Genomic DNA, 25,876 nt, shown 5'->3' on the forward strand with positions numbered 1-25,876 from the left:
CCCTGAGGGTGCCTGGCGGCTGGGGACTGGGCTCCACAGGGAGTTCAGAGTGGCTGCTGACTCCATGGAGCACTGTTGTTACTTGGGCCCCACACAAAACACCTGCCTTGGAATCCATCCTTGAGAGAAACTCCTCTCAGGTCTCCACATCAGGAGGAGCTGGGCATGTCCAGGTCTCCAGCTTGGTTCCTGCCAGGAGCAGAACGGAAGGCAAGTAGCTCAGGCTGACTCCCTGCCTGGGATGGCATGCACGACTAGCAGCAGGTCATCAAGCTGGCCACACTGCCGCTCTGGGGTCTGGGTAACTAGCCACTCCTCATGGGCAGGGGTGGCAGATGTGGCAGAGACATGAAGAGCCCTCATTCCTCCGCGTGAGGAGCCGGAGCCTTCACTTATTTGAACCCCGCTGGACTCCTGTGCAGGCCTTGTCTCTCACAGGGCCCCAGCAAGTGCCCAGGACAGAGTCTGACACCCCACGCCTCTGCTAGGAGTGCTGGGACTTCCTTCCCCAACTCCTGCTGCTTCTCTGAATGATAACCTGGCCAAGGCAAGAGGCTGCATTCAGGCCCGGGTGCCATGGCTCACGCCTGTAATCCCAGCACTTTGGGAGGCTGAGGTGGGCGGATTACCTGAGGTCAGGAGTTCGAGACCAGCCTGGGCAACATGGTGAAACCTTGTCTCTACAAAAAAAAAAAAAAAATCGCAAAAATTTAGCCAGGCGTGGCGCCATGCGTTTCTTGCTCCAGCTACTAGGGAGGCTGAGGCAGGATTACTTGAGCCCAGAAGCTCAAGGCCGCACTGAGCCATGATTGCACCACTGCACTCCACCTGGCTCAACAGAGCAAGACCTGGTCTCAAAAAAAGGCTTAGAAAAAAAGTTTTAAGTGAAAAGCAAAGAACTTCACCTCTGTGGTCCTCCTCTCTAAACTCCATAACCCAAGCCTATTCATGAGAAAAAGGATCAGACAAACTCAGATTTTAGGAATATTCAACTGGGTGTGGAGGCTCACACCTGTAATCTCAGCACTGTAAGAGGCTGAGGCGAGAGACTCACTTGAGCCCAGGAGTTCAAGAACAGCCTGGGCAACATAGTGAGACCTCATATTTAGAAAATATATACATATATATTTTTTAAATTTAAAAAGTTGTTTTTAAAAAGAATATTCTGAGGCCAGGTGCGGTGGCTCACACCTGTAATCCCAGCACTTTGCGAGGCCGAGGCGGATGGATCACCTGAGGTCAAGAGTTTGAGACCAGCCTGACCAATGTGGTGAAATCCCATTTCTACTAAAAATACAAAAATTAGCCAGGCGTGGTGGCACACACCTATAATCCCAGCCTCCTGCCTCGGGAAGCTGAGGCAGGAGAATCACTGAACCCGGGAGGTAGAGGTTGCAGTGAGCAGAGATCGCACCATTGCATTCTAGCTTGGGTGACAGAGAGAGACTCTGTCCCAAAAAGAAAAAAAAAGGAATATTCTACAAAATACCTAACCAGCACTCCTTGAAACTGTAAAGGTCAACAAAGACAGGTGAAGTCTGAGAAGCTGTCAAGCTGAGGAAGCTAAGGAGATGTGACCACTTAATATAACATGGTGCCAGAAGGGATCCTGAAGCAGAAAAGGACATTAGGGGAAAACTAGAAAAATTTTTAAGGCCGGGCGCGGTGGCTCAAGCCTGTAATCCCAGCACTTTGGGAGGCCGAGGCAGGTGGATCACGAGGTCAGGAGATCGAGACTATCCTGGCTAACATGGTGAAACCCCGTCTCTACTAAAAATACAAAAAACTAGCCGGGCGTGGTGGCGGGCGCCTGTAGTCTCAGCAACTTGGGAGGCTGAGGCGGGAGAATGGCGTGAACCCGGGAGGCGGAGCTTGCAGTGAGCCGAGATCACGCCACTGCACTCCAGCCTGGGAGACACAGCGAGACTTTGTCTCAAAAAAAAAAAAAAGAAAAAAAGAAAAATTTTTAAAAAGTGTAAAGTTGAATTAGTAAGAAAAAAATTTTTTAAAGGGTGAAATTCAATTAGTAGTAATATATCGTACATCCACACAATACACTGTTATTCAACAATAAACATGAGGACTGGGCACAGTGGTTCACACCTGTAATCCCAGTATTTTGGGAAACCGAGGTGAGATCACCTGAGGTCAGGGGTTTGAGACCAGCTTGGCCAACATGGTGAGACCTGGTCTCTACTAAAAATACAAAAACCAGCTGGGCATGGTAGCACAGGCCTGTAATCCCAACTACTTGGGAGGTTGAGGCAGAATCACTCGAACCTGGGAAGCAGAGGTTGCAGTGAGCCAAGATCGCGCCACTGCACTCCAGCCTGGGTGACAGAGCAAGACTCAGTCTCAAAACAAAACAAAACAAAAAAAAGCGAGATAGATGAAGATATCTGCAACATAATTGAACTTGAAAGCATAGGCCCAAGTAGAAGCCAGACCCAGAAGACCACATGTATGATTCCATTTATCTTCAATGCCCAGAAGAGGCAAATCTAGAGGCAGGAAGTAGATGGGTGGTTGCCAGCGCTGGGGGGTGAGGAAGGGTGGGGAGTAGTGGGAGGGGCTACTCATGGGTCAGGTTTCTTTCATGGCAGGAAAAAAAAGTTTTAAAATTAAACTGTGGTGATGGTTGCACAACCCTGTGAATATACAAAAAACCACTGAAGGGTACTGAAGCGTGGTGACAGGTGCCTGTAGTCCCAGCTATTCGGGAGACTGAGGCATGACAATCCCTTGAACCCAGGAGGCGGAGGTTGCAGTGAGCTGAGATCGTGCCATTTGCACTCCAGCCTAGCAACAACAGCAAAACTCCATCTCAAAAAAAAAAAAAAAAAAAAAAGCTTACTCAAACAAAATCTCTCTGTATATATATCTTACAAACTGTATACATATAAACTGCATATATACAACTAAAAAAGAAAAGCATGCTGGTCACAGTGGCCCACACCTGTAACCCCAGCACTTTGGGAGGCTGAGCTGGGAGGATCTGTTGAGTGCAGGAGTTTGAGACTAGCTTGGGCAACAAAGCAAGACCCTGCCACTACAAAAAAAAAAAAGTTTCTTAATTAGCCAGGTGAAGTGGTGTACTCCTGTAGACCCAGCTACATAGGAGGCTGAGGTGGGAGGATCACTTGAACCCAGGAGTTCAAGGTTGCAGTGAGCTATGATCACACCACTGTACTCCAGCCTAGGTAAGGCCCTGTCTCTAAAAACAAAACAAATAAAAAGCCAAGGAGCGCTGATTCAGATGTACTATAAAGGCCACCCTAGCAAGAGACAGCCACATTTATAAGTCCTGACAGGGACCTGAAATAGCAATGTGGTCACAGGAAGGGAGAACTTAGCGAGATTGGGTGGTTCATGAGGCATCCGCTGGATGCATGAGTAGTTGTTTCCTATTGGGGCTGTTAACAAATTACCACAAACTGAGAGGCTGAAAACCACACCAATTTATTATCTTACAGTTCTAGAGGTCAGGAGTCCAAAATGATTTCCACCGGGCTGAAGCTGTGTCAGTGCGGCTTTGTTTCTCCACGGAGGCTCTGGGGCAGAATCCAATGCCTTTTTCAGCTCCTCCAGGGGCCACCTCATCGCCTGGCTCTGGGCCTTCTTGCCATCTTCAGAGCCAGAAGCTTCCTTGCTTCACGCGCAGACCCTCCTGACTCCCTTTCCCTTATAAGGGCCCCCATGATTACTCGGGGCCCACCTCAACCACCCAGGGTCATCTCCCCACCATGAAATCCTGAACTGAAGCAGAGGCGCCGGGTCCCTTTTGCTATACAAGGTAACACTTTCCCAGGTTCTGGGGTTCAGAACCTGGACCTCTTTGGTGGCTGTTATTCCACCCACCACCGTCGTCAGTGAGGCGCCCTAAGGAGGGGCTGTGAGGTCACGTGAGGTCGGCTTCGGAAGGGCTAGGTTTGAGTGCCTGGAGGACACCGGCAGGAGGCGCCCCTGGGCTCCATTGATTTACCATGCACTCACTCAGCACCCCTGAGAGACCATCCCTGGGGCCTACAGGTGAACCCTGTACCTCAGCCCTGACACCTGCTTTCCACTTCCGGACCTTTCTGAAATCAAGACGCATCTTTAGATCAATGGCATCTTACTGTGTCACTGGCAGGCCTCTTCTTTCTTAGTGATGTTTAAAGGAAGGTATCTTACCCCTGATGGCTTCTTGGAGTGAATGAAATTCCAGTGTGAGCAGGCACTAGAGCAGGCCTCACAAGAGCGTCCGGTAACCCCACTCCACCCTGGCCCCCAAGTCTTTCCTAGTTGCTCGTCTGGCCCTTTCTGCCCTGGGATTCCAAGTGTCCTGCAGCTCTGGTGCCCAGATCCCCGTAACTAATGGACGGCACTAAAGCCACACACACGCTCAGCTCTACAACCACAGTGGGGTCCAGGAGCCAGCCCTCCTGCTAGCGGTGCCTCAACCATGGGGGTCGGACCCAGGGGCTCTCTCTCGGCTTGGCTGCAAACTGAAAACACCTAGAGGCTTCCGAAATACCCAATGCCTGGGCCACAACCTAGACCAGCTCAATCCGAATATCCAAATAGATATTACAGCTCCCCAGGAGATTCCAAAGGGCAGCCAGAATGGAAAACCGGAAGAAACCATCTAACGTGGTGCAAGGGAGGCATAAGGCAATGCTGGTAGGGGGTAGGGGGTGGAGGGTGCCAGGCCCAGGCTATAGAATTACACCCATGCCTCTGCCACCAAACTCTGAATTCCTGGAAGGGGACCAGCCCAGCTACCTCAGTTTCCTGAAGGCACTAGCCCTGTGCCAGGCACCTAGTGGGGCCGAGAGAATGTAGGCCGCAGGGCCTCAAAGGCCAGGCAGCAAAGGCTTTGTGCCAAGAAAGGTCTGGGAAAGGAGCCCACTGGTTCTGGGCCAGCCCTTTGATTCCTGTGACCTCCAGTGAGTCACTGCCCCTCTGTGCCAGTACAACGCACGCTTGGCCCACGCTTGGCCACTGAGTTTGCATTTCACTGAAGGGCTATGGGAACGACTGCAAGGAGAGAAGAAAGCCAGGCTAGGGAAGATACTGGCTCTCAGAACCTTAGGGATCTCGGTCTTGGACCACTCATCCCACTTCTGCCCAGTGTCTATGGAGCTTGAGAGGGTGGAGCAAGAGTAAAACGTTTCCATGCCCACCCCCAACAGAGACCCAATGTCTTCTCCATGCCCCGGTCCTTCCAGGCCTAAAAGCTCCACTTCTGGGGCTCCATCCCCTGGTGGCTACAAGGACAAAGAATCTGACATCCTGAAAGCCAAAGACCTAAGGGGAATCAAACAAGAAACCTCAGAGAGGAACACAAAGTAGCGCAGTTGGGGGTGTTTACACAGCAAGCAGAGTCCAGGCAGTGAGGCCACAGGACACCTGACAGGCACCTCCAAAGAAGATCTTCATGGGAGCAAACACTCAGGGACCAAGGCAAGTCCAAAGTGGCTGTGGAGAAGGCCCCTGGCTTCTGGCCGTCAGCACAGCCAAGGCCCCAATACACAACTAAAGGCTTTTATTGGGAAAGGGAAATTGACTGAAAAATGGCCTCCAATTTCCTCACTGCCTGAGACACTTGGTGCCTTCTCCACAAAGTCCAGGAAAGAATGACCCACCAAACTGGGCCCCCAGCAGGCTCAGGTGTAGAGCTCAAAGTCAATGCGTTTGGAGTTGTAGAACTGACCACCAGGGGGGTCCAGCTTCCGGCAATAAACACCGTCCGGGAAGTAGCCTTCACTCACCCAGGTCTGCAAGGAGAGGGCAGAGCTGGGGAAGGACTGACAGGAGTAGGGGAAGCAGGGACAAGCCAGAAGGAGGGAGAAAGCAGCTCACCTGCATCTGGGCGCTGGTGAAGGGCCCATACAGCTCGGCATCCCCCGTGTTCTCCCACTTATATTCCCACATCACATCCACCAGACCATCTCCTGGCGACTCTGCTTCTAAAATAACAGGCAAAGCCATTTGACCTCCGGTGTCTCACTTCCCGCCCACTGCCCCCTCCTCTGTCCTCCAAGCTTACCTCCTCTCTGGGTAGGGGTTGGGGTCTCCAGTTCCTCCTCTGCCACTTCCTCAGCGAACATGTCCAGGGAGGGTGGGGGTGTGGGATTGTGGGGTCCCACGGTCTGACACCCCAAACCCTTCAGCCGCATAGCCAACCGTTCCCTTGTTTCCTGGTACACGCCAAGGTTGCCCCGGGCCACCATCTGGTCGGCCAACCCGGAGAGCCGGTCCAGGCGCTGAGGGGAACTGGGACGCCCAGGCCCCTTGCTGCTCCCTTTGCCTCCTCCTCGGGCCCCTAGACGCCTCAGTGCCCCAGCCACTGTCTCTCTAGGCAACAGAAGCTCCAAAAGTCCCTCCAAGAGGGCTTGGGCACTCATTGGGGTCTGGCCCAAGCTGTCTTCCTCCTCCGAGTCTGAGGCCTGGTGCTGGCCAGGTGGCCGCTCCCGGATCTTCACCTGTCATGGAAAGATGCAGTGATTTCCCACGAACTGCCATGGGAGCAGGCCTAGCATCCGCCACTCCCCGGCCCCAGCCACACCAGCCCCTGGGCCTCACCCAGTCAATGTTGTCCAGCCAGCTGTCTCGGATCTGAGCATCCCGGTTCAGGAAGTAGTTGCCATCAGCATCAAAGTGTCCTTCCTCCATCTCCTCCTGCAGGTTAAAGGGTGTGATCCGAACACCCCCCTCGCTGGGGAGTGTGGCTGCCTCCTGACCTGTACCAAAGACACAGGTGCCCTTTTCTAGGCATGGAAAAGAGAGACTGGAGCCTCCCTCACTCCACACCACCAGAGGCCCCTACTTGTTTCTCCAGCAGAGTGTATTCTTGGGTACAGCTCACCTTCTACATCCTCTGAGGCCAGGATGTCGTATTTGCTGGACCCCCCATCATCATCATCCTCCTCATCGCTATCCAAAGAGTGTTTGCCTTTGAAGCGGCTCCCAGGACCCCCTGACCCAGCCACAGGGTCCACCAGCTGTGAGCAGGAGTCAAGTCAAGAAATGCAGGTTACTGGCTACCTCCCCAAATACTTCCGGATCTGGACCCAAATATTCCCCAAATATTTCAGGATCTCGACTACTTCCCCAAATATTTTAGGACCCACACTGAAGATGCTCCCAACCCATTCTTCAGAGAACCTGAAAAAACTAGGCTTTTCTCTGCCTGCCCGCCCCGCCCCACTCCCGCCAGCTTTCTTTCTCCTCAGGCTTCTAGCTCCTCTCTTTCCCCCACACAAAGGAGTCTGGCCCCCTCACCTTCTTCTTGGGGACACTGATTTCATCCTCATCTTCCTCATCTCCCACGCCTTGGAAGGTCACTTTCCTCTTTGGCATGACGGGGCAGAGAGGTGTTTCTCAAGCTGAGGAAAGGATACAGAGAAAGAGAATGGGGTGAGGAGGGGACTCGCCACCAGAGGACCCAGCACAGCAAATATTTTTCCTGGTCTGTGACAGGTACAGTTTGGGAGCGGAGGGAGCACAAAAGCAAGGGCTGAAGAGAAGCTGGCAGCCAGGAGGCCTGCAGGACTTGGGTCTAGCATCCGCGAGTTAAATGGGGTGGGGACGGAGGAGCGGACCCTCTGGATCCCCTGACCCTGGCCAACAGGGAACAGACTTCACCACGTGACCGCTCCCAACTCCAGCCCCCGCAGTCTGGGCGCCACCGGCTCGACCGGCTGACCCCCGCCTCCTACTCTGGCTCTCTCGGAGCTCGCGGGGCCCGGGCAGACCCAGGACCTGGCGCTCTCGCCACCCCGTTCCTCCCTGCTCCGAACTCCCAATTCCGTGTGGTGAGCCCCAACTGTCCCGGGCTGTGTACAAATTAGAGGGCCACGGGGATCCGGGCTGTCCCACCCTCGCGCGCTCACCTGGGACTCCGCGGGAGGCGAGGTGGCGAAAAGAAGAGATGCTTGCGCCAAGGCTACATCCGGGGCACCCGGCCGCCATCACCCGGAAGAGGACTGTGGAAGGCGCCTGGGAAGCCCGGAAGTGGCTTCACTCGGGTTAGGGAACTAACTGGAAGAGCGGGCGGAAGTACGCGGTGAGCGAGGGAAGACGCCTCCACCCTCTCTCCCGCAAGAAGTGACGTCAGTCGCGTGGGAGGACAATGGCGAGAAGAGGGGACCTGTGAATGCCTACACTCTGACCGGGCGTGAGAAATGGCCGGAAGTACCTTCGATTCCCTCATTCAAGCAGTAGAGGCTCTGGAGAAAAACGAGAGCATCTACTTAAAGGGTCGCCCAGGGTCAGGATGGAGGGGCAAAGTCCGAGCAGGGCCAGTGGGTCGCTGCCCCGTTTTCCTGTGCTGGGTTCGAGTCACCCTTCCACCAGGGCTGAGGGCTCAGCGCCCCTACCGTCTCGTTAGAAATCCTGCCTTCCCACTCCTGTGGTCCGGTGGTAAGCTCTCCTATCTGAGAGGTGGAGCCTTGCCCTCCCCGAGGGGAAGCCTGGCTCTCCCGATGGCCAGCCCGGGGCCCCTGGACGGCTCTCGGGGCACTTTCTGGACACAGCTCCCTTTAGGACCCAGGGGAAGTCATTTGTCCCACGCCCATACCCTGGGCGAGTTCCTGGCTTCTGAGGTGGGAGAGCCATCACTGGAGAGGTGGCATTGGCACCAGTACCCAGGCCAGAAGTCCCTGTGCCCTGCTCTCAGATAGGCCTGGAAAAGGGCAACAGTGCCTCTCTGTAGCATGAAGCCCCTCTGAGCAAACAGGGCCTAGCACCACGGCCTGGAAAAGGGCAACAGTGCCTCTCTGTAGCATGAAGCTCCTCTGAGCAAACAGGGCCTAGCAACTCGTGCCCAGGTAACAGAATGTGGCCCAAGCAGAAGCGGGACTGGGGGAGGTGGCGGGGGGTCAGCCCCTGTACTGGAACCTCTAGCTCTTGAGGACACTCGGAGCCTGCATCCCCCTAAGCAAAGACTGCCCAGGCGGCACCTGCTGGAGCCAGACGAGGACAGTGTGAGAGTTCCCCTACTCTTCCCCAAGGCAACTAGATGGGCCACTTCTCTCTCCCTAGGGATTTCCTCCCATATTGGATCACGATGGAACTGCACAGAAAGTCCATGCTCAGTTTCTTCCATGGTTACAGAACACAGGCCCCAGACCAGGAAGGCATGTTGCTAAAGAAGGGGACCCGAAACCTCAGCTACCAGCACCGATGGTTCATCCTCCAAGGAAACCTCTTCTACCTAGAACACCAGACCGATCATGCACCCCTGGGCCTCATCCCGTTGGAGAACTGCCAGGTGGAGCTACACCTTAAGAACCCTATGCCTTTACCATCCTGACTCCTGGGGTGGGCGGGCCTACAAGCTGGCTGCAGAAACCCAGGAAAACCTGGAGACTTGGCTGTGGGCACTGGCTGGTGTGAGCTGGAGGTGGCTGGCTGGGCTGCTGCCCCCACTCAAGACCTAATACCGGGAGCTGTGCCAGGCAGCTGGCCAAGAACCCATCTCATGCCCAGAGGACACTGGCTTTCTAGCCACCATGAGTACCCGTTCCAGCTTCCAGGAGTTGCATGAGCACTTTGGGAAGCAGATCTGGGTGCTGCAGGTGGTACCTAGAGAGCTCCAGGCAGCCAGTGACAATGGAGACAGCACATCCCAGGCAAAGCTGGAGTAGGAGCTCAACCAGTGTCTGATGAGTGACTTGAGAGATGGACCCAAAGCCAAGAGATACCTACTTGCCAAGACAGCAGACTGTTTTAACAGAGACCCAGGTCCTGGCTCTGTCTCTCCCTCCCTCCCTCATCCTTACCCCACCCCAACCCCCATCAAGTAACAAGGCAGGAGACAGACTCGGGTACAACAGCAGGTTCTTTTCTGATTCCTCAAAGCGCTGCATGGGGTGGGGGCAGAGACAGAAGAGAATGTAAACATTGGGTTCCACCCCCTGGAGCTCAAGGGAAGACCCTTACCCAGATAGGGACTAACTGGAGGGGTGGAAGGGAACAAGGTGAAAGGTAGGGGTCCTGGTGAGACAAAGCAGGGGGGCCTGAGAACACAGAGCAAGGTGGGTTTGGAGGGTGCACAGCAGGGTGCGGGAAGGGATATGGGGGACATTTCCTATTCCAGTGCATGTCCCCTTAAATAAACTGGGTACAGGAGCATTATGGAAGGAGAACCAAAGGACAGAAGACAAAAGCGAGCATCCCCACCCCAGGCCAACCCCATCCTCTGTACATAATTACAACACAGAAAGGTCCAGAAGGAGAGCCCAGGCCAGGAATTGGAGACAGGGAGGGCTGAAGACAGGGAAAAGGAAGCCAGCTCCACCTCATGGTAAGGGGAGCCATGGAGTGTAAGAATTTGAAACTGCTGACTCCCATCACCAGGAGTCACCCCTGGGATGACAACGGGCCAATCAGGACAGCACCTAGTAGGGGACCCAGAGGGAACTGGGGCAGGAGCGACAAAGACCCCAGCTGAGCCTCATGGGAGATGAGAGGCTCCAGACTCGTTTGCAGCTGCCCATCTGTCCTGCCCGTGTAGGGATCAGCGGCTGGCGAGGAGATGGGGAACCAAGCCACTTTCCCCAGTGAGGGACAGCCTGCCGAGGGGCTAGGGGGTGGCACCTCGGGCCAGGCCTGCTCTTGGCTGAGGGAAAGAAGGGGGCCATGCAGTCCAGCCCCAGGGCAGAGGTCAGAAGTAAGCGTCCTGCCGGGCCTCGGCTGCTGAGGGCTTGTCCCCACCATCGTGGGGGCCTGGGGGCCCATCTGCCTTTCGACGCAGCGAAAGCTTCCGGCCTTGAGCCTTCTTCTCCTGCTTCTGCCGCTCCTTCTCCTGCTTCTCCCGCTCCTTCTCCTGCTTCTCCCGCTCCTTCTCCTGCTTCTCCCGCTCCTTCTCCTGCTTCTGCCGCTCCTTCTCCCTCTCCTTCTCCCGCTCCTTCTCCTGCTTCTGCCGCTCCTTCTCCCGCTCCTTCTCCTGTTTCTGCCGCTCCTTCTCCTGCTTCCTGGTCTCCTTGCTGGAACCCAATGGGATGCTGTTGCCAGTGGGTGAGGGAAGGGATGGATGCAGTCCCTCAGCAGTGACCACAGGCCCTGGGGCAGGCCCAGCACTGGCCCTGCGGACGGGAGGCGGTGGGGAGGGGGCCCCTCCAGCAGCCCTGGAGCCTCGGCTCTTGAGACCAGGGAGGCTGAGGAGGCTGGAGGAGGGGCCCAGGGGTGGCTGTTGCCGCCGGCGCTCCTCATGGATGGCCCGGGAGCCATGCAGTCGCCGTGAGGGCCGATACTGCAGCTCCCCCCGTGTTTCCCGCCACTTCTTGAGCTGGGCTGCATTCTCCCTCTCAATGAGTGCTTCTGTCACTGGCAGATTGGTCACCTGGACAGAGAGGAAGTGCATACCAGAATGGAGCTGAGGGTGGGAGCGGGCTGATGCAGGCAGGGGCTGTGCTGAGGGTGCAGGCCTACCTCGTGCACCAGGAAGTCCTCCTGCATGCACTGCTGGGGCAGGTTACGCAGCTGCTCCATGGTCTCATACATGCCTTGGCAGGAGCGCAGCTTCTCCACCGAGCCCAGCGTGTGGCGCAGCAGGACCAGGGCCACCCGGAAGATGATCTTAACGCCTGCAGGGGTGAAGAGTAGAGAGCACAGGGTGGTCAGACCCAGGATCTCAGCCTGTCCTGATTAGGACGGACTCACAGCCCTCATCCCCATCTACTGCCAATCTCAGATGAGGAAACTGAGGCCCCATGAAAGGAAATGAGCTGCTATCAGTCTCAGGATCTTGGCAGGGAGAGCAGGATCTAGGTTGGGGGCAGAACCAAAATCAGGCCTGTTTCTCCAGCCCCCAGCTGCTTATGGTGAAACTTCCACCCACAAGTACCTTTTGTCCAGGGACCACAGAACCCCTGGTAGCCACCATAGCCCCTCATGGCCTGGAGGGCCACAGAAGTACCTTCACAGAAAAACATGTCCCAGACACGCAGCACCGATGCCCAGGGCAGGGTACGGGCGAAGATGCACATGAACCACTCCGTCATGTAGAGCACAGGGTCGATGCGCTGCCGCCGCAGGTGGCGATGTGCCAGTGGAGAGGCCCGGCGCAGGAGCGCAAAAAAGATCTCCCCGTCCAGCTGAATGGCCTCCTACAGGTGGGACAAGTCATGAGAAGAGGGCTAAGTCAGCTGTGCCCCCATCAGGGGAGAACTGGCAGGCCCTGTGGGCAGAGGCTGAGAAGGCCAGGGTGGGGCAAGGCAAGGACCTCCCTGCAGCCTGGAGGAAATGCCACAGCTCTGGATGCACCCAGCCTTCAGACACTCACCAGCCCTGCACTGTAGTAACCTGGCAGGTACTTGTCGCAGATCTGCACCAGGCACCAAAAGGCTTGCTGAGAAGAGCAAGAACAAGGAGGAGGGGTGGGGCCTGAGAAGCAGGGAGCAGGGAGCTCCCCCATCACCACTGCAGGCTGAGATCCCCCCTGCCCCTCCCGGCCCAGAACCAGGGAGCTGACCTCCGCAGGCATGTGCATGAGCAGGACCGCGGCCACGGGGGCCTGGGCCTGGCAGTAACCCTCGTCAGGCCGGTAGATGGTGTAGGCCTTCAGGATTCGGTACAGGTCCTGTTGCCTGTGGGGGTTGGGGAAGACCATGAGGGCAGTCACAGGGGCCAAGAGCTCTGTTCCCAAGCCCAGTTCCAGATTCATCCCAGAGCTTTACTACCAGGACCTTCCATCCACCTGTCCAGTCCTGCTGAGCAAGCTTCAGCTAAAGGCTCAGCCCACAGCAGAGCACTCCAGGCCCCAAGGCTCCGCCTTTGGCTACACACTCCACATGCTCCCTGCCATCCCAGCACAGGCTGCACCCTCACCCTCCTTCCTCTGCCACATCCCAGAAACCTTCCAGGTCATTTTCTCCAGGAAGCTTTCCACAGCCGCAGCATCAGCCCTCCTCTAGCACTGAATGTCTTTGTTACCGCAAAGCAGGAGCTCCCCAGAGCAGGGCCTGCCTTATGGGTCTCACTGGATTTCATGGCTCTTGGGGAAGGCTTGGAAGCCAGCTGTGCCTCAGCCCTTTCTCTTGTCTCTGCATACAAAAGAATAAAATCTGCACCCTAGACCTGCTCCTCTTGAGGGTGCCCCACTGCCATGTCCAGGACTTCCATTCACTCAGCCCCACATCAGAAAAGAGCCTCTTCCTCCAAGCCTAAGCAGCATTGCACCCTGAATTCCACTCCTGCCTGCTCTCTACCTCCACAGCCATTCGCAGCTCAGACTTCCATTTCTTGCCCAGAAAAAATGACCTCCCAAATCCTCTCCCTGCCTCCAGTCTCACACATCCTCCTCCTGACCAGTGCTCAGAATAGCTTTTCCCAAAACTCCAGGCATTCAAGTGTGATCTTCATTTGTATTTTATCTGCATACCACCCTACTTTTTTTTTTTTTTTTGAGACGGAGTCTCACGCTGTTGCCCAGGCTGGAGTGCAGTGGCGCGATCTCGGCTCACTGCAAGCTCCGCCTCCTGGGTTCACGCCATTCTCCTGCCTCAGCCTCCCGAGTAGCTAGGACTACAGGCGCCCGCCACCGCGCCCGGCTAATTTTTTGTATTTTTAGTAGAGACGGGGTTTCACCGTGGTCTCGATCTCCTGACCTTGTGATCCGCCCGCCTCGGCCTCCCAAAGTGCTGGGATTACAGGCTTGAGCCACCGCGCCCGGCCAACCCTACTATTATTTACTTGACATTTTTTCTCCACTTTGCAAAAGCATCCACGAAATGACAGGTTTGATAATGGTTATTTTACCTAATGCATATTAAAATAAATATGTAACTTCCACAAGCGCCCACGCCTATCACCCACCTGCCTGCTTCTGTGTCCCTGCCTTCTCCCTGTTGCTATGGGTGAAGAGTCTGTGATCCTGGCAAGCACTTCCTTTCCACTTGGGCCCAGGATCCCATCCCCTCTCGCCTGTACAGGCCACCACTCCAACAGCCCTCCCCTTGCTCCTGCACTATCAATTTCTCTCTCCACTACACCATTCCCACAAGCATACCTACGTGCTGTTATTTCTTTGAGTTTCAAAAAAAAAAAAAAAAGGTCTCTTCGCCAGGCACAGTAGCTCAGGCCTGTAATCCCAGCACTTTGGGAGGCCAAGGTGGGTGGATCACCTGAGGTCAGGAGTTTGAGACCAGCCTGGCCAACATGGCGAAACCCCATCTCTACTAAAAATACAAAAATTAGCCAGGTGTGGTGGCGGGCACCTGTGATCCCAGGTACTTGGGAGGCTGAGGTGGAAGAATCACTTGAATCCGGGAATCTGGGAGGCGGAGGTTGCAGTAAGCCAAGATCACACCACTGCACTCCAGCCTGGGTGACAGAGCAAGACTGTCTCAAAGCAAAACAAAAAAAACAAGTATCTTTACCCCTCTCCTCTCTCCAAATACCACACTGTTTCTTTCCCTACCTATAAATTCACTGTCCTCAATCTCTTTCCTCCCGTTCTCCAGTCAGGGTTTCACCCACTGCTCCACACAAAACTGTTTCTGTTTGGAGACAAGAGTTTCACTCCCCTTGCCCAGGCTAGAGTGCAATGGCGTGATTTTGGCTCACTGCAACCTCTGTCTCCCAGGTTTAAGCAATTCTCCTGCCTCAGCCTCCCGACCACGCCCGGCTAATTTTCTTTTTTTTTTTTTTTTTTTTTTTTTGAGACGGAGTCTCGCTCTGTCACCCAGGCTGGAGTGCAGTGGCCGGATCTCAGCTCACTGCAAGCTCTGCCTCCCGGGTTCACGCCATTCTCCTGCCTCAGCCTCCCGAGTAGCTGGGACTACAGGTGCCCGCCACCTCGCCTGGCTAGTTTTTTGTATTTTTTAGTAGAGACGGGGTTTCACCGTGTTAACCAGGATGGTCTCGATCTCCCGACCTCGTGATCCGTCCGTCTCGGCCTCCCAAAGTGCTGGGATTACAGGCTTGAGCCACCGCGCCCGGCGCTAATTTTCTATTTTTAGTAGAGATGGGGTTTCTCCATGCTGGTCTCAAAAAACTCCTGACCTCAGGTGATCTGCCTGCCTCAGCCTCCTAAAGTGCTGGGATTACAGGTGTGAGCCACCACGCCCAGCCACAGAACTATTTTTTTTTTCTTTGAGACAGAGTTTCGCTCTTGTTGCCCAGGCTGGAGTGCAATGGCACGATCTCGGCTCACTGCAACCTGCCTCAGCCTCCTGAGTAACTGGGATTACAGGCGCCTGCCACCACACCCAGCTAATTTTTTTTTTTTTTTTTTTGAGACGGAGTCTCCTCTGTCGCCCAGGCTGGAGTACAATGGTGCCGTCTCAGCTCACTGCAAGCTCCGCCTCCCAGGTTCACACCTTTCTCCTGCCTCAGCCTCCTGAGTAGCTGGGACTACAGGCGCCCACCACCACACCTGGCTAATTTTTTGTATTTTTTTTTTAGTAGAGATGGGGTTTCACTGTGTTAGCCAGGATGGTCTCAAACTTCTGACCTCATGATCCGCCCCCGCCTCGGCCTCCCAAAGTGCTGGGATTACAGGCATGAGCCACCGTGCCTGGCCTTTTTAAAATATTTTTAGTAGAGACGGGGTTTCACCATGTTGGCCAGGCCGGTCTTGAACTCCCGACCTCAGGTGATCAGGTCACCGCGCCCAGCCACAAGACTGTTTTTAACATGGTCACTATTGACTTCTCCAGTGTGCAATCCAGAGGTCAATTTTCAGGCTGGACTTTATTGGACCCTTCAGCAGCATTTCACACAGCTGACCCTTGAAACCCCGCTTCACTTTGCTCCCAATCACACGCTCCTGGTCCTCCTCCTACCTCTAGCTTCTCATTCCAGTCTCCTTTACCAGCTCTTTCTCATCTTTCCATTCTCAAAATATTGGAGCTGCAGGGCTCAATCGCTGGATGTTGCGCATCGATTCCTTTTGTGTCTACACTTGTTGCCTTGGTGACTTCATCCAGTCTCCTGGGTAAGATTTAGTCCCTCTATAAGTTGACGACTCTTAATTTCCAATTTATCTCCAGTTTAAACGTCTGCCCTGAAATCCAGGTTTGTGTATATTGTACACTGAACTTACATCTCCATCTAGAGGTCCAATAAGCATTTTAAATTTAATGTTCCCTGCTGGGCACGGAGACTCACACCTGTAATTCCAGCACTTTGGGAGGCCGAGGTAAGCAGATCACTTGAGGTCAGGAGTTCGAGACCAGCCTGGCCAACATGGTGAAACCCTGTCTCTACTAAAAATACTAAACTTAGCTGGGCATGGTGGCGGGCACCTGTAATTCCAGCTACTCAGGAGGCTGAGGCAGGAGAATTGCTTGAACCCGGAAGGCGGAGGTTGCAGTGACCCAAAGTGGTGCCACTGCATTCCAGCCTGGGCAACGGAGCGAGACTCCGTCTCAAAAAATAAAAATAAAAAATAAACGTTCCAAAAGTGAGCTCCTGATATGCCCCCCACAGCTACCTTTACCCCATCTATATTAGTAAACAGCAACTCCATTCTTCTCATTTCTCAGGCCAAAAACCCTACTCCCCTCTCTCCCCTCACACTCCATTGGCAAATCCCTTTGACTCGACCTTCAAAATATATCCAGAATCCAACCACTTCTCTCCATACTCCTGCTGCTACCATGCTGGTCTAGCTCTCACCCCTCTCTGGATTACAGGAAGTCTCCTAACTGGTTCGTTTCTGTCCTTGTCTGCCTATAGTCTGTTCTCAGCATGGTAGCCAGAATGACCCTTTTAAAACATAAGTGGGATCAAGTCATTTATAACCCCATCCCCACTCACATTCTCTATTTCCCTCTTGCTTTAAAGTGCTCTTTAGGCCCAGGCACAGTGGCTCACGCCTGTAATCCCAGCACTTAAGGAAGATGAGGTGGGCAGATCACTTGAGCCCAGTTGTTCAAGACCAGCCTGGGCAACATGATGAAAACCCATCCTATCAAAAAACAAATAAAAGTAAAAATAAAAATAACCTCCTAATGCTTACCATCATTTCACATACAACATACGTTCCTTTCCCTGATTTATTGTTTGTCCCCACTAAAATATAAACACCATGAGAGGAGTTTTTCGTTTTTTGTTCACTGCAATCATTTGTGACTAGACAGTGCCTGGCAGATAGCAGATGCTAAATAAATATTTGCTAAAGGATGAATTATTGATTAAAAAAATTGTCTGTCCCAGCACTTTGGGAGGCCAAGACGGGCAGATCACGAGGTCAGGAGATCGAGACCATCCTGGCTAACACAGTGAAACCCCGTCTCTACTAAAATACAAAAAAAATTAGCCAGACGTGGTGGCGGGCGCCTGTAGTCCCAGCTACTTGGGAGGCTGAAGCAGGAGAATGGCGTGAACCCGGGAGGCAGAGCTTGCAGTGAGCTGAGATCCGGCCACTGCACTCCAGCCTGGGTGACAGAGCAAGACTCCGTCTCAAAAAAAAAACAAAAAACAAAAACAAAAAAAAAAATTGTCTGGCCGACCGTGGTGGCTCATGTCTATAATCCTAGCACTTTGGGAGGCCGAGGCAGGTAGATCACCTAAGGTCAGGGGTTCGAGACCAGCCTGGCCAATATGGTGAAACCCCGTCTCTACTAAAAATACAAAAATTAGCCGGGCATGATGGTGGGCACCTGTAATCCCAGCTACTTCGGAGGCTGAGGCAGGAGAATCACCTGAATCCAGGAGGCAGAGGTTGCAGTGAGTCGAGATCGTGCCGCTGTACTCCAGCCTCGGCGACAAGAGCAAAGCTCCATCTCAAAAAAAAAAAAAAAAAAATTCCATCTGGCCAGGCGCAGTGGCTCACACCTGTAATCCCAGCACTTTGAGAGGCCAAGGCGGGCATATCACTTGAGATTGGGAGTTTAAGACCAGCCTGGCCAACATGGTGAAACCCCGTCTCTGCTAAAAACACAAAAATGAGCCGGGCATGATAGTGTGCACCTATAATCCCAGCTAGTCAGGAGGCTGAGGCATGAGAATTGCTTGAACCTGGGAGGCAGAGGTTGCAATGAGCCAAGATCGAACCACTGCACTCCAGCCTGGGCAACAAAGGAAGACTCTAGGCCGGGCGCGGTGGCTCACGCCTATAATCCCAGCACTTTGGGAGGCCGAGGCGGGCGGATCACAAGGTCAGGAGATCGAGACCACGGTGAAACCCCGTCTCTACTAAAAATACAAAAAATTATCCAGGCACGGTGGCGGGCGCTTGTAGTCCCAGCTACTCAGGAGGCTGAGGCAGGAGAATGGCGTGAACCCGGGAGGCGGAGCTCGCAGTGAGCGGAGATCGCGCCACTGCACTCCAGCCTGGGCGACAGCGCAAGACTCCGTCTCAAAAAAAAACAAAAGGAAGACTCCATCTCAAAAAAAAAAAAAAACGTCCATCCGAGAACTCCCTAAGATCACCTTGCATACTACTAGAGAACAGTATATATTGACATCTGGAGGAAGCCTGGTCTATAGAACAAAATTCCAAATGCCTTGGCATAGCATTTAAGGGTCCCTGGTGATCTTTTCCATAACCCCCAGGCAGGAAAACCCTGCTCCACTGCTATAGCTCCCACCTCTCCAAAACCCAGCCCAAATGCAAGCTCTTCAAGGAGCCCGTGATGTGCCCCCACACACAACCCGAGTCAAGTCTCCTTCCCGGGACAGTTCCTTTGACATGGCTTGACACTTAGTCCATTACAGATCTCTCTTCTACAAGTCCTGGAGGGCAAAAACCACTTTCAATTCAGTCTTGTATCCACCTAGATAAAAGGTGGATCCTCCAGCCAATGTTTGCTGACTGATCCCCATGGTCTGGCCACCTTACCCATGCCCCCCTCGAGCAGCAAACATCTCGTGGAAAGGGAACTGGCGGTGCAGGTCCTTCTCAATCACATCCAGCCACTTGGGGTCCCCAGGAGCCCGTTCCAGCTCCTGCAGTGGGACAGCGGGGATTACCTCAGGATCTGGGGGAACTGATACCCCTTGCACAGACAGGGCCACATGTCCCCACACCCTGGAGCTGCACGCACCTCAAACTTTCCTGGGTTCTGCTCCAGAAGTTCCTTGCTATTAGACAGGTACTGCCAGGCCTTGGCTCTGAGAGATGAGGGGATCCCCTTCCGGCAGCGCAGCTTCACCTAAGGCAAAGTGGCAGGAGGGGGGACAGCTTCAAGGGCCGGCACAGCCTCCAAGCTTTCCCTAGCAGTCCACAGGCTCCCTGGATACTCCCCCCACATCCCATAGGCTTGATTCCACTGGACCTAGCCTGGCCTTCAATTTTTAAAGCCATTCGCCTGCCAGGGCCCATCTATCCCTAGTGTGGTCTAGAGGGCAGATATTATCAGCTTCCTGGGCTTCCCTGGAGCACACGCCGCCCCTCCCAACTTGCGCATTGCCCTGCCCACCATTCAGCCCTCAAACCTTCTGGAATCGCCGTGACAGCCACTTATCCCAGTTACTGAACATGTCCAGCCATTTGAGCTCCCGCTGCCGAGCCACGTCCACGGGAATGGAGCTCTCTCTGCAGGGTGCGGGGAGCACAGAAGGGGTCAGTAGCAATAGGGTAAAACCTGCATTGCAGGTGGAACTGAGGCGAGCCACCTCCCCAAGTTCAAACGAGAAACTGGATAGTCTGTGAGCTACCAAACATCAGGATGTCTGGCCACTTGGTCATCCCAAGGCACACTGAAAGGCCTTCCTTCCCTGATGGATCTCTATTCAGAGGTCATATTTAAATCTCACTTCTGACACATCCAAATCTGGGGAGAGAGTATGGAGTATTTTGTTTGTTTGTTTGTTTTTTTAGATGGAGTCTCGCTCTGTCGCCCAGGCTAGAGTGCAGTGGCTGGATCTCAGCTCACTGCAAGCTCTGCCTCCCGGGTTCACGCCATTCTCCTGCTTCAGCCTCCCGAGAAGCTGTGACTACAGGCACCCGCCACCTCGCCTAGCTAGTTTTTTGTATTTTTTAGTAGAGACGGGGTTTCACCGTGTTAGCCAGGATGGTCTCGATCTCCTGACCTCATGATCCGCCCGTCTCGGCCTCCAAAAGTGTTGGGATGAGTATGGAGTATTTTAAAGCCACATTTTGCATTAGATCTGGATCCAAGTCCTAGCTTTACCATTTATTCATCGTGTGACCTTGAGCAAATCACTTAATTTTGCTAAGCCTCAATTTCCTCATCTGTAAGGTGCAGAAAATAACAATACCTGCCTGAATGGGTCTGTTGAGTTTATACAAAATAACACACAGCAAGGTGCCCATTAAGTAATACTATCGGCAGGGCGCGGTGGCTCAAGCCTGTAATCCCAGCACTTTGGGAGGCCGAGATGGGTGGATCACGAGGTCAGGAGATCAAGACCATCCTGGCTAACACGGTGAAACCCCGTCTCTACCAAAAAATACAAAAAAAAAAACTAGCCGGGCGAGGTGACGGGCGCCTGTAGTCCCAGCTACTCGGGAGGCTGAGGCAGGAGAATGGCGTAAACTCAGGAGGCAGAGCTTGCAGTGAGCTGAGATCAGGCCACTGCACTCCAGCCCAGGCGACAGAGCGAGACTCCGTCTCAAAAAAAAAAAAAAAAAAAAAAAAAGTAATACTATCCATAAAATAAAATACTCTACAGGGCCAGGCATGGTAGCTCATGCCTGTAATCCCAGCATTTTGGGAAGCAGAGGCAGGAGGATCACTTGAGGCCAGGAATTCAAAGCCAGCCTGGGCAACATAATGTGATTCTATCTCTACAAAAAATAAAAATAAAATAATAAAATAGGCCGGGCATGGTGGCTGTCGTCTGTAATCCCAGCACTTTGGGAGGCCGAGGCAGGCGGATGATTTGAGGTCAGGAGTTCGAGACCAGCTTGGACAACATGGTAAAACCCTGTCTCTACTAAAAAATGCAAAAATTAGCCAGGCATGGTGGCATGTGCTTGAAATCCTAGCTATTCGCGAGGCTGAGGCACGAGAATGGCTTGAACCCAGGAGGCGGAGGATGCAAGCCGAGATTGCGCCACTGCACTCCAGCCTGGACGACACAGCAAGACTCCATCTCAAAAAATAATAATGAAAAAAAAAATACAGAACAAATGTACTTCTGTCTCCTTAGACACTACCATCTGAGTTTTGTCCTATCAAACTTTTGTGATCCCTTGGGTCACCTGCAATTTACTCTACTCCTCCTCCCTGAAATCATCCCAGGCAAATAAAGGTCTCCCTGCCCTATTTACCCACTGTTCTGTCAGAGCTTCATACTTATGGTGCCCCAACATTCTTCAGTTACTTGTAGGAGTCAGTACTAGGAGGTGAGTGGAACAGAAGAAAGCTTGGGTCTTAAGAATCAAACCCACCAGGCCAGGCGCGGTGGCTCAAGCCTGTAATCACAGCACTTTGGGAGGCCGAGATGGGCGGATCACGAGGTCAGGAGATCGAGACTATCCTGGCTAATACGGTGAAACCCCGTCTCTACTAAAAAATACAAAAAACTAGCCGGGCGAGGTAGTGGGCGCCTGTAGTCCCAGCTACTCGGGAGGCTGAGGCAGGAGGATGGCGTAAACCCGGGAAGCGGAGCTTGCAGTGAGCTGAGATCCGGCCACTGCACTCCAGCCTGGGTGACAGAGCGAGACTCCGTCTCAAAAAAATAAATAAATAAATAAAAATTAAAAAAAAGAATCAAACCCACCTAAGTTCAAATTTCAGTTCCGTCTCTGAGACCCTGGGGAGCCTTGGCAAGGGATGACCTGAGTCCCTTCCTCAATTATAAAAAGACACCACCAGGCCAGGCGCGGTGGCTCATGCCTGTAATCCCAGCACTTTGGGAGGCCGAGGTGGGAGGATCACCTGAGTTTGGGAGTTCAAGACCAGCTTGGCCAACATGGTGAAACCCTGTCTCTACTAAAAATACAAAATTAGTCGAGTGTGGTGGCACATGCCTTCAATCCCAGATACTAGGGAGGCTGAGGCAGGAGAATCGCTTGAACCTGGGAAGTGGAGGTTGCCGTGAGCCGAGACCGCGCCATTGCACTCCAGCCTGGGCAACAAGACCGAAACTCCGTCTCAAAAGAAAAAAATTAAAAAATTAAAAAAGACACCACCACCTACATCACAAAGTTATGAGAACACTATTGAGAAACTGCATATAAACAATTGTTAAATAGAAGGGGCTCGTTAAATGTTAGTTTCCTTTGTTCTAGAAGCTCCTTAAATAGAGAAACCATCTCTCATTAATTTCTATCATAAGTCAGTTCCAAACTCTACCAAGGGCTGGTAAGAGTAAGACACCTTCTGGCCCTCAAGGAGGTTACAGCCTAAGAGGAGCGTAAACTGTAATATGGTATGGGAAATGCAATGACAAAGATGCACCAAAGAGGCATCTAATTGGAGTGGGGGCAGTGGGTATCAGGGAAGGCTTCCTGGAGGAGGGGACATCTGAGGTAAGCCATGAAGAAATGAGTAGAACTTAGCAGGCAAAGAAAGGGGAGAAGAACACTCCTGGCAGGTGCACAGCCTGAATATGAAGGGGAAAGGACTACAACTAGTTCAGCAGAACCACAGCGCAAAGCACCCAGTGAGGAGTGGTGGCAGAGGTGACCAGAGAGGCTGTGCGCGGGCCAAAGAGCCTGGACTTCATCCTGTGGACAGCAGCGAGCCACTGAACGCTGAGAAAGTGATGTCGATTACAGTCAGTCTTGCCCCAGAGGTAGAGTTCTCTGGCAGAGAAGCTGATCTTAGAGAAACAACACTACAAAGCAGAGAAACAGCACCCGGCACAGTGCCTGGCACACAAGAGGGACTCCCTCAAACTGAATTCAGCCCGAGTTCCTCAGGACAGCCTGCTATTGAGGAGAGAGCCACTGGTCACACAGATCCAGATTATTTGAGGAGGACAATTCACTCAACTGCACTAATTCTGTTTCTTCATCTATAAACCGAGGCCTCGTGCCTGGAAAGCACCAGGGTCAAACTTCAGTTGCTTTCCCATGTAAGACCCTGAATGTTGGTACCCAATCAAAGGCTTTCTGATTTTGGTTGGCTCACGAACCCTGCCTGGAAAACCTTCCCACAGGGCTTTCCCCTATCCCTGCACACATAGCCAAGACTAAATCCTACTTACTTTTCACGATTCAGAGCAGGTTCAGCTGACTCCCTGCCTGTGTGCACTCAGGAAACCCTCTGGGGATCTCTAGGCTAAACCTGAGGTCTTCTATTGAAACCAACTGTTTAAGTACTTGTCTTTCTCTCCAGATGACTGACTCCTTAAAAGGACTATTTATCCTTAGCACCTGGGGCCTGACACCTGAGGGCCCAGGCGATGCTGTAGGCTGACTGGCCCAGCAGGTCAAAGGGGCACAGGAACAACGGGGCAGGATCCAGAGAGGGGGAAGGAAGAAGTCAGAGGCAATCACCCCCTACCTCGGGAGTGACTCAGGCCCGGGAGGGAACTAGGAAAGAGTAAGCCCGGCTGGGGAGATGAGGAAATGGGGAAGAGGCCTCTCCCACCCCCTTTACTTCAGTGCAGATACAAGACTGCCCTGTTTCACAGCAAGGTCCTGACTGCACCGTCTCCCTTCCATCAGGCAGACTTCCCCACCTTTCTACTCCATCCCTCGGACCTAGGGCTATGGGGGAAAGGAGGTGCCTGCACCCCTCCCAGGCTCTCCACCCCTAAGGGACCAAGGGTCTCTACCAGAACCCTCGCCCAACCAACCCTCCAGAATATCCGGCCTGTAGCGGGAGTTCCCCATCGAAGAGCTGGGAAGACCTCAGGTATCATTTCATTCAATCCACTTTATAGAGGAAGAAACTGAGGCACGGAACTGGGGAAGCCACTGGCTCAAGGGCACACAACCCATCAAAGGCAAGGCTTAAACCTAGACCTCCTGACCCCTGGTCTGAAACTCACTAACATGCCAATGTCACAGGCACCTCAGGATGCTCAAGGAACGGCAGCTCGCGCTGATCACCCCCTGGATCCTCAGAGGAGGCTGGGCTGCCAGAGTCTGGGCAAAGTGTATCGTTTCGCCCTCCCCCAACCTCTGCTTCCCCGAGGCGGTCCCGCTGGGTGCCCACTGGTACTCACAGGCTGCCCGAGTACTGGCTGCCCCCAAGGAAGCCATACTTGTCCGTCTTGCGCAGGGCCAGCCCGTTTATCTCTGAGTCTGAGCCCATGGAGCTCACATCATCCGCCAAGGACTCCAAGGTCCCAGACATGAGGCTCACGGAGTCCAAGTAACTCAGCGTGTCCGGGGCCTGCCCTCGAGGCCCAGAGATGCCAGGTCCCAGGCTGGACGTGGAGCCCAGGTCTTGAGAGTTTTCAGCAGGCTCCGGAGCTGGGGTCACGGTCACGACAGCTACCGGAGCCTCACAAGTCCCCGAGGGGCCTGCGCCAGGGCCTAAGGGGTCCTCAGGAGCCTGTCCTGCTGATGATGATGTTGCTGCGGCAGCTCCATGCCCACCTGTCACTTGTCCTGATGCACTCCGTGCAGTCACTCCTGAGGCCACTGTGGTTCCCGGCTTGGGGGCAAGCGGGGGTTTGGCGGTCAGGGCCCCAGGAGCCGTTCTGGAAGGGGTCCTGGTAGGGGTCCCGGTGGGGGTCCCTGATCCTGGGGCGGGTGAGGGTCGAGCCTCCTCTGTCCTCGGAGAGTCTGCCCCTGCGGCCAGAGCCCTTGACGTCTCAGCTCCAGCCACGGCCGCGGGCTCTGAGGGTTCCGGGCCGGAGGGGACCTGAGGCTTTGGGGCTTCGGGCGAGGCCTCCAGGGTCAGCACCACCACCGTGCTGCCCGTGACGGCCGGGGCTGGGGCCGGGGCCGGGGCAGAGGTCTGGGCCGACCCCGGGACCCAGGCGGGCCGCGCCTCCCCGGGGGCCACCAGGGTGACGGGGGCCGAAGTGGCCGTAGTCACTGGAGGTCCCGGAGCCACCACCACGACGGGCCCGGCCCGGGAACCCCGGGGCGGCGGCGACGGGGCCGCGGGGGCGCCATGACGGCGCGGCGGGGCCACCAGGGGCGCCGGGCCGGTCTCCATGGCCGCGGGCCGCCCCTCACATCCCCTCGCCGGGGAGGCCGCAGAAGGCGCCGCCCCTCGGGCCTCCCGGCGAGACCAGCCGAGAAAGGGGAGAGGGCGAAGGGCGCGGCTCGGCGCGCGCCGGAGGCGGGGCGGCCGCTGGGCGCGCGGAGGCGGGGCAGGGGTCCGGGGGCGCCGCGCGCCGGGGTCTAGCTCGTGCCGTCTCACCCCCTCGCGCGCTCTCGCCGCCGCCCCCTCCCTCCCGCTTGGGGCGAGCCGCCGACCTCGCGCCTGCGCACACGCCGCAGAGCCGGCTCCGCGGCCAGCATCTCGGTGTTCCACGCCTGCGCGCGGACTGGCCCATCGCGCTCCTTTTTTCTCCCGCCTCGTCAGAGGATTTGGACGAATAGTGGGAGAGAGAGAGCTGGGCTTCTGCCAATCGTTGGAACCGTAGGCGGGGCCGGAGGCGAAAAAGGGGTGGCTCATCTGGAAAGAGGAAACGGAGAAGGCGTAGGGCTGTAAGACCAGTCAGAGGACGAAGAAAGGCAGGGGGAGGTGGGACCAAAGAAATAACCAATAGAAACGCAGGAGCCTGAACCTCCTGGCCAATAAATATGACTGAAGAGTGAATGACCGCGGAAGGGCGGAGGAGAAGGCAGGGGCTGTACGAGTAAGAGGTGGGGCCTGGCAGCTTCTTGACCAATAGGAACGGTAAAAACGGAGCCAATGAAAAGGGGAGTAGGTGGTGGCCAAATTGACAGGCAGTGATGTCTCTTTAGGCGGTGACAGACAGCATCCGCAGTCAATAGGAAGAGCTGAGGAATTCTTTAAGTCTCCCAAAATGGTCAGTTAGGAATGACAGCTGGGAGGAGGCGGGGCAAACTAGAGATTAATTCGCCTCGTCAGCCAATGATCGTGTTCTCCCACTTCGA

At 54.4% G+C, this 25,876-nt stretch overlaps 2 protein-coding genes and 1 long non-coding RNA gene across 5 annotated transcripts; 1 reads left to right on the forward strand and 2 right to left on the reverse strand.

The window, feature by feature from the left end:
• Positions 1–3,435: 3,435 nt before the first annotated feature.
• On the reverse strand, positions 3,436–7,947 carry CD2BP2 (CD2 cytoplasmic tail binding protein 2). 2 transcript variants are annotated; one of them, XM_015442114.3, is made up of 7 exons: positions 7,878–7,947; positions 7,267–7,370; positions 6,851–6,986; positions 6,568–6,725; positions 6,032–6,467; positions 5,845–5,951; positions 3,436–5,759 (listed from the first exon to the last, which is right to left on the reverse strand). In XM_015442114.3, the coding sequence occupies exons 2-7, from the start codon at positions 7,342–7,344 to the stop codon at positions 5,649–5,651; spliced, it is 1,026 nt and encodes a 341-aa protein (XP_015297600.1). In that variant the 5' UTR covers positions 7,345–7,370; positions 7,878–7,947; the 3' UTR covers positions 3,436–5,648. The 2 variants fall into 2 exon arrangements, with proteins under 2 accessions (XP_015297600.1, XP_045237987.1); XM_045382052.2 differs by having other exon boundaries at positions 3,436–5,778.
• Positions 7,948–8,099: 152 nt separating this feature from the next.
• Positions 8,100–9,818, forward strand: LOC102116496 (uncharacterized). The gene is made up of 2 exons (XR_286900.4): positions 8,100–8,406; positions 9,028–9,818. It is a non-coding gene; the product is annotated as an uncharacterized lncRNA (long non-coding RNA).
• On the reverse strand, positions 9,811–25,245 carry TBC1D10B (TBC1 domain family member 10B). 2 transcript variants are annotated; one of them, XM_015442485.4, is made up of 9 exons: positions 24,022–25,245; positions 19,372–19,471; positions 18,981–19,088; positions 18,776–18,882; positions 12,461–12,575; positions 12,272–12,337; positions 11,906–12,095; positions 11,419–11,573; positions 9,811–11,329 (listed from the first exon to the last, which is right to left on the reverse strand). In XM_015442485.4, exons 1-9 carry the CDS (start codon positions 24,963–24,965, stop codon positions 10,652–10,654), a joined length of 2,463 nt encoding a protein of 820 aa, XP_015297971.1. In that variant the 5' UTR covers positions 24,966–25,245; the 3' UTR covers positions 9,811–10,651. The 2 variants fall into 2 exon arrangements, with proteins under 2 accessions (XP_015297971.1, XP_045237985.1); XM_045382050.3 differs by lacking the exons at positions 18,776–18,882; positions 18,981–19,088; positions 19,372–19,471.
• Between the last annotated feature and the right edge of the window lie 631 nt (positions 25,246–25,876).

This window comes from Macaca fascicularis, chromosome 20, assembly GCF_037993035.2.
Source record: "Macaca fascicularis isolate 582-1 chromosome 20, T2T-MFA8v1.1".
NCBI lineage: Eukaryota > Metazoa > Chordata > Mammalia > Primates > Cercopithecidae > Macaca > Macaca fascicularis.

Coding starts and splice junctions, on each gene's coding strand:
- CD2BP2 (XM_015442114.3), bottom strand. CDS start 7,344: ATGCCAAAGAGGAAAGTGACCTTCCAAGGCGTGGGAGATGAGGAAGAT. Junction 6,468..6,567: donor GGCTGGACAACATTGACTGG/GTGAGGCCCAGG, acceptor TTTCCATGACAG/GTGAAGATCCGGGAGCGGCC. Junction 5,952..6,031: donor AACCCCTACCCAGAGAGGAG/GTAAGCTTGGAG, acceptor CTGTTATTTTAG/AAGCAGAGTCGCCAGGAGAT.
- TBC1D10B (XM_015442485.4), bottom strand. CDS start 24,965: ATGGAGACCGGCCCGGCGCCCCTGGTGGCCCCGCCGCGCCGTCATGGC. Junction 19,089..19,371: donor TGTCACGGCGATTCCAGAAG/GTTTGAGGGCTG, acceptor ACTTTGCCTTAG/GTGAAGCTGCGCTGCCGGAA. Junction 11,330..11,418: donor AGGACTTCCTGGTGCACGAG/GTAGGCCTGCAC, acceptor CTCTCTGTCCAG/GTGACCAATCTGCCAGTGAC.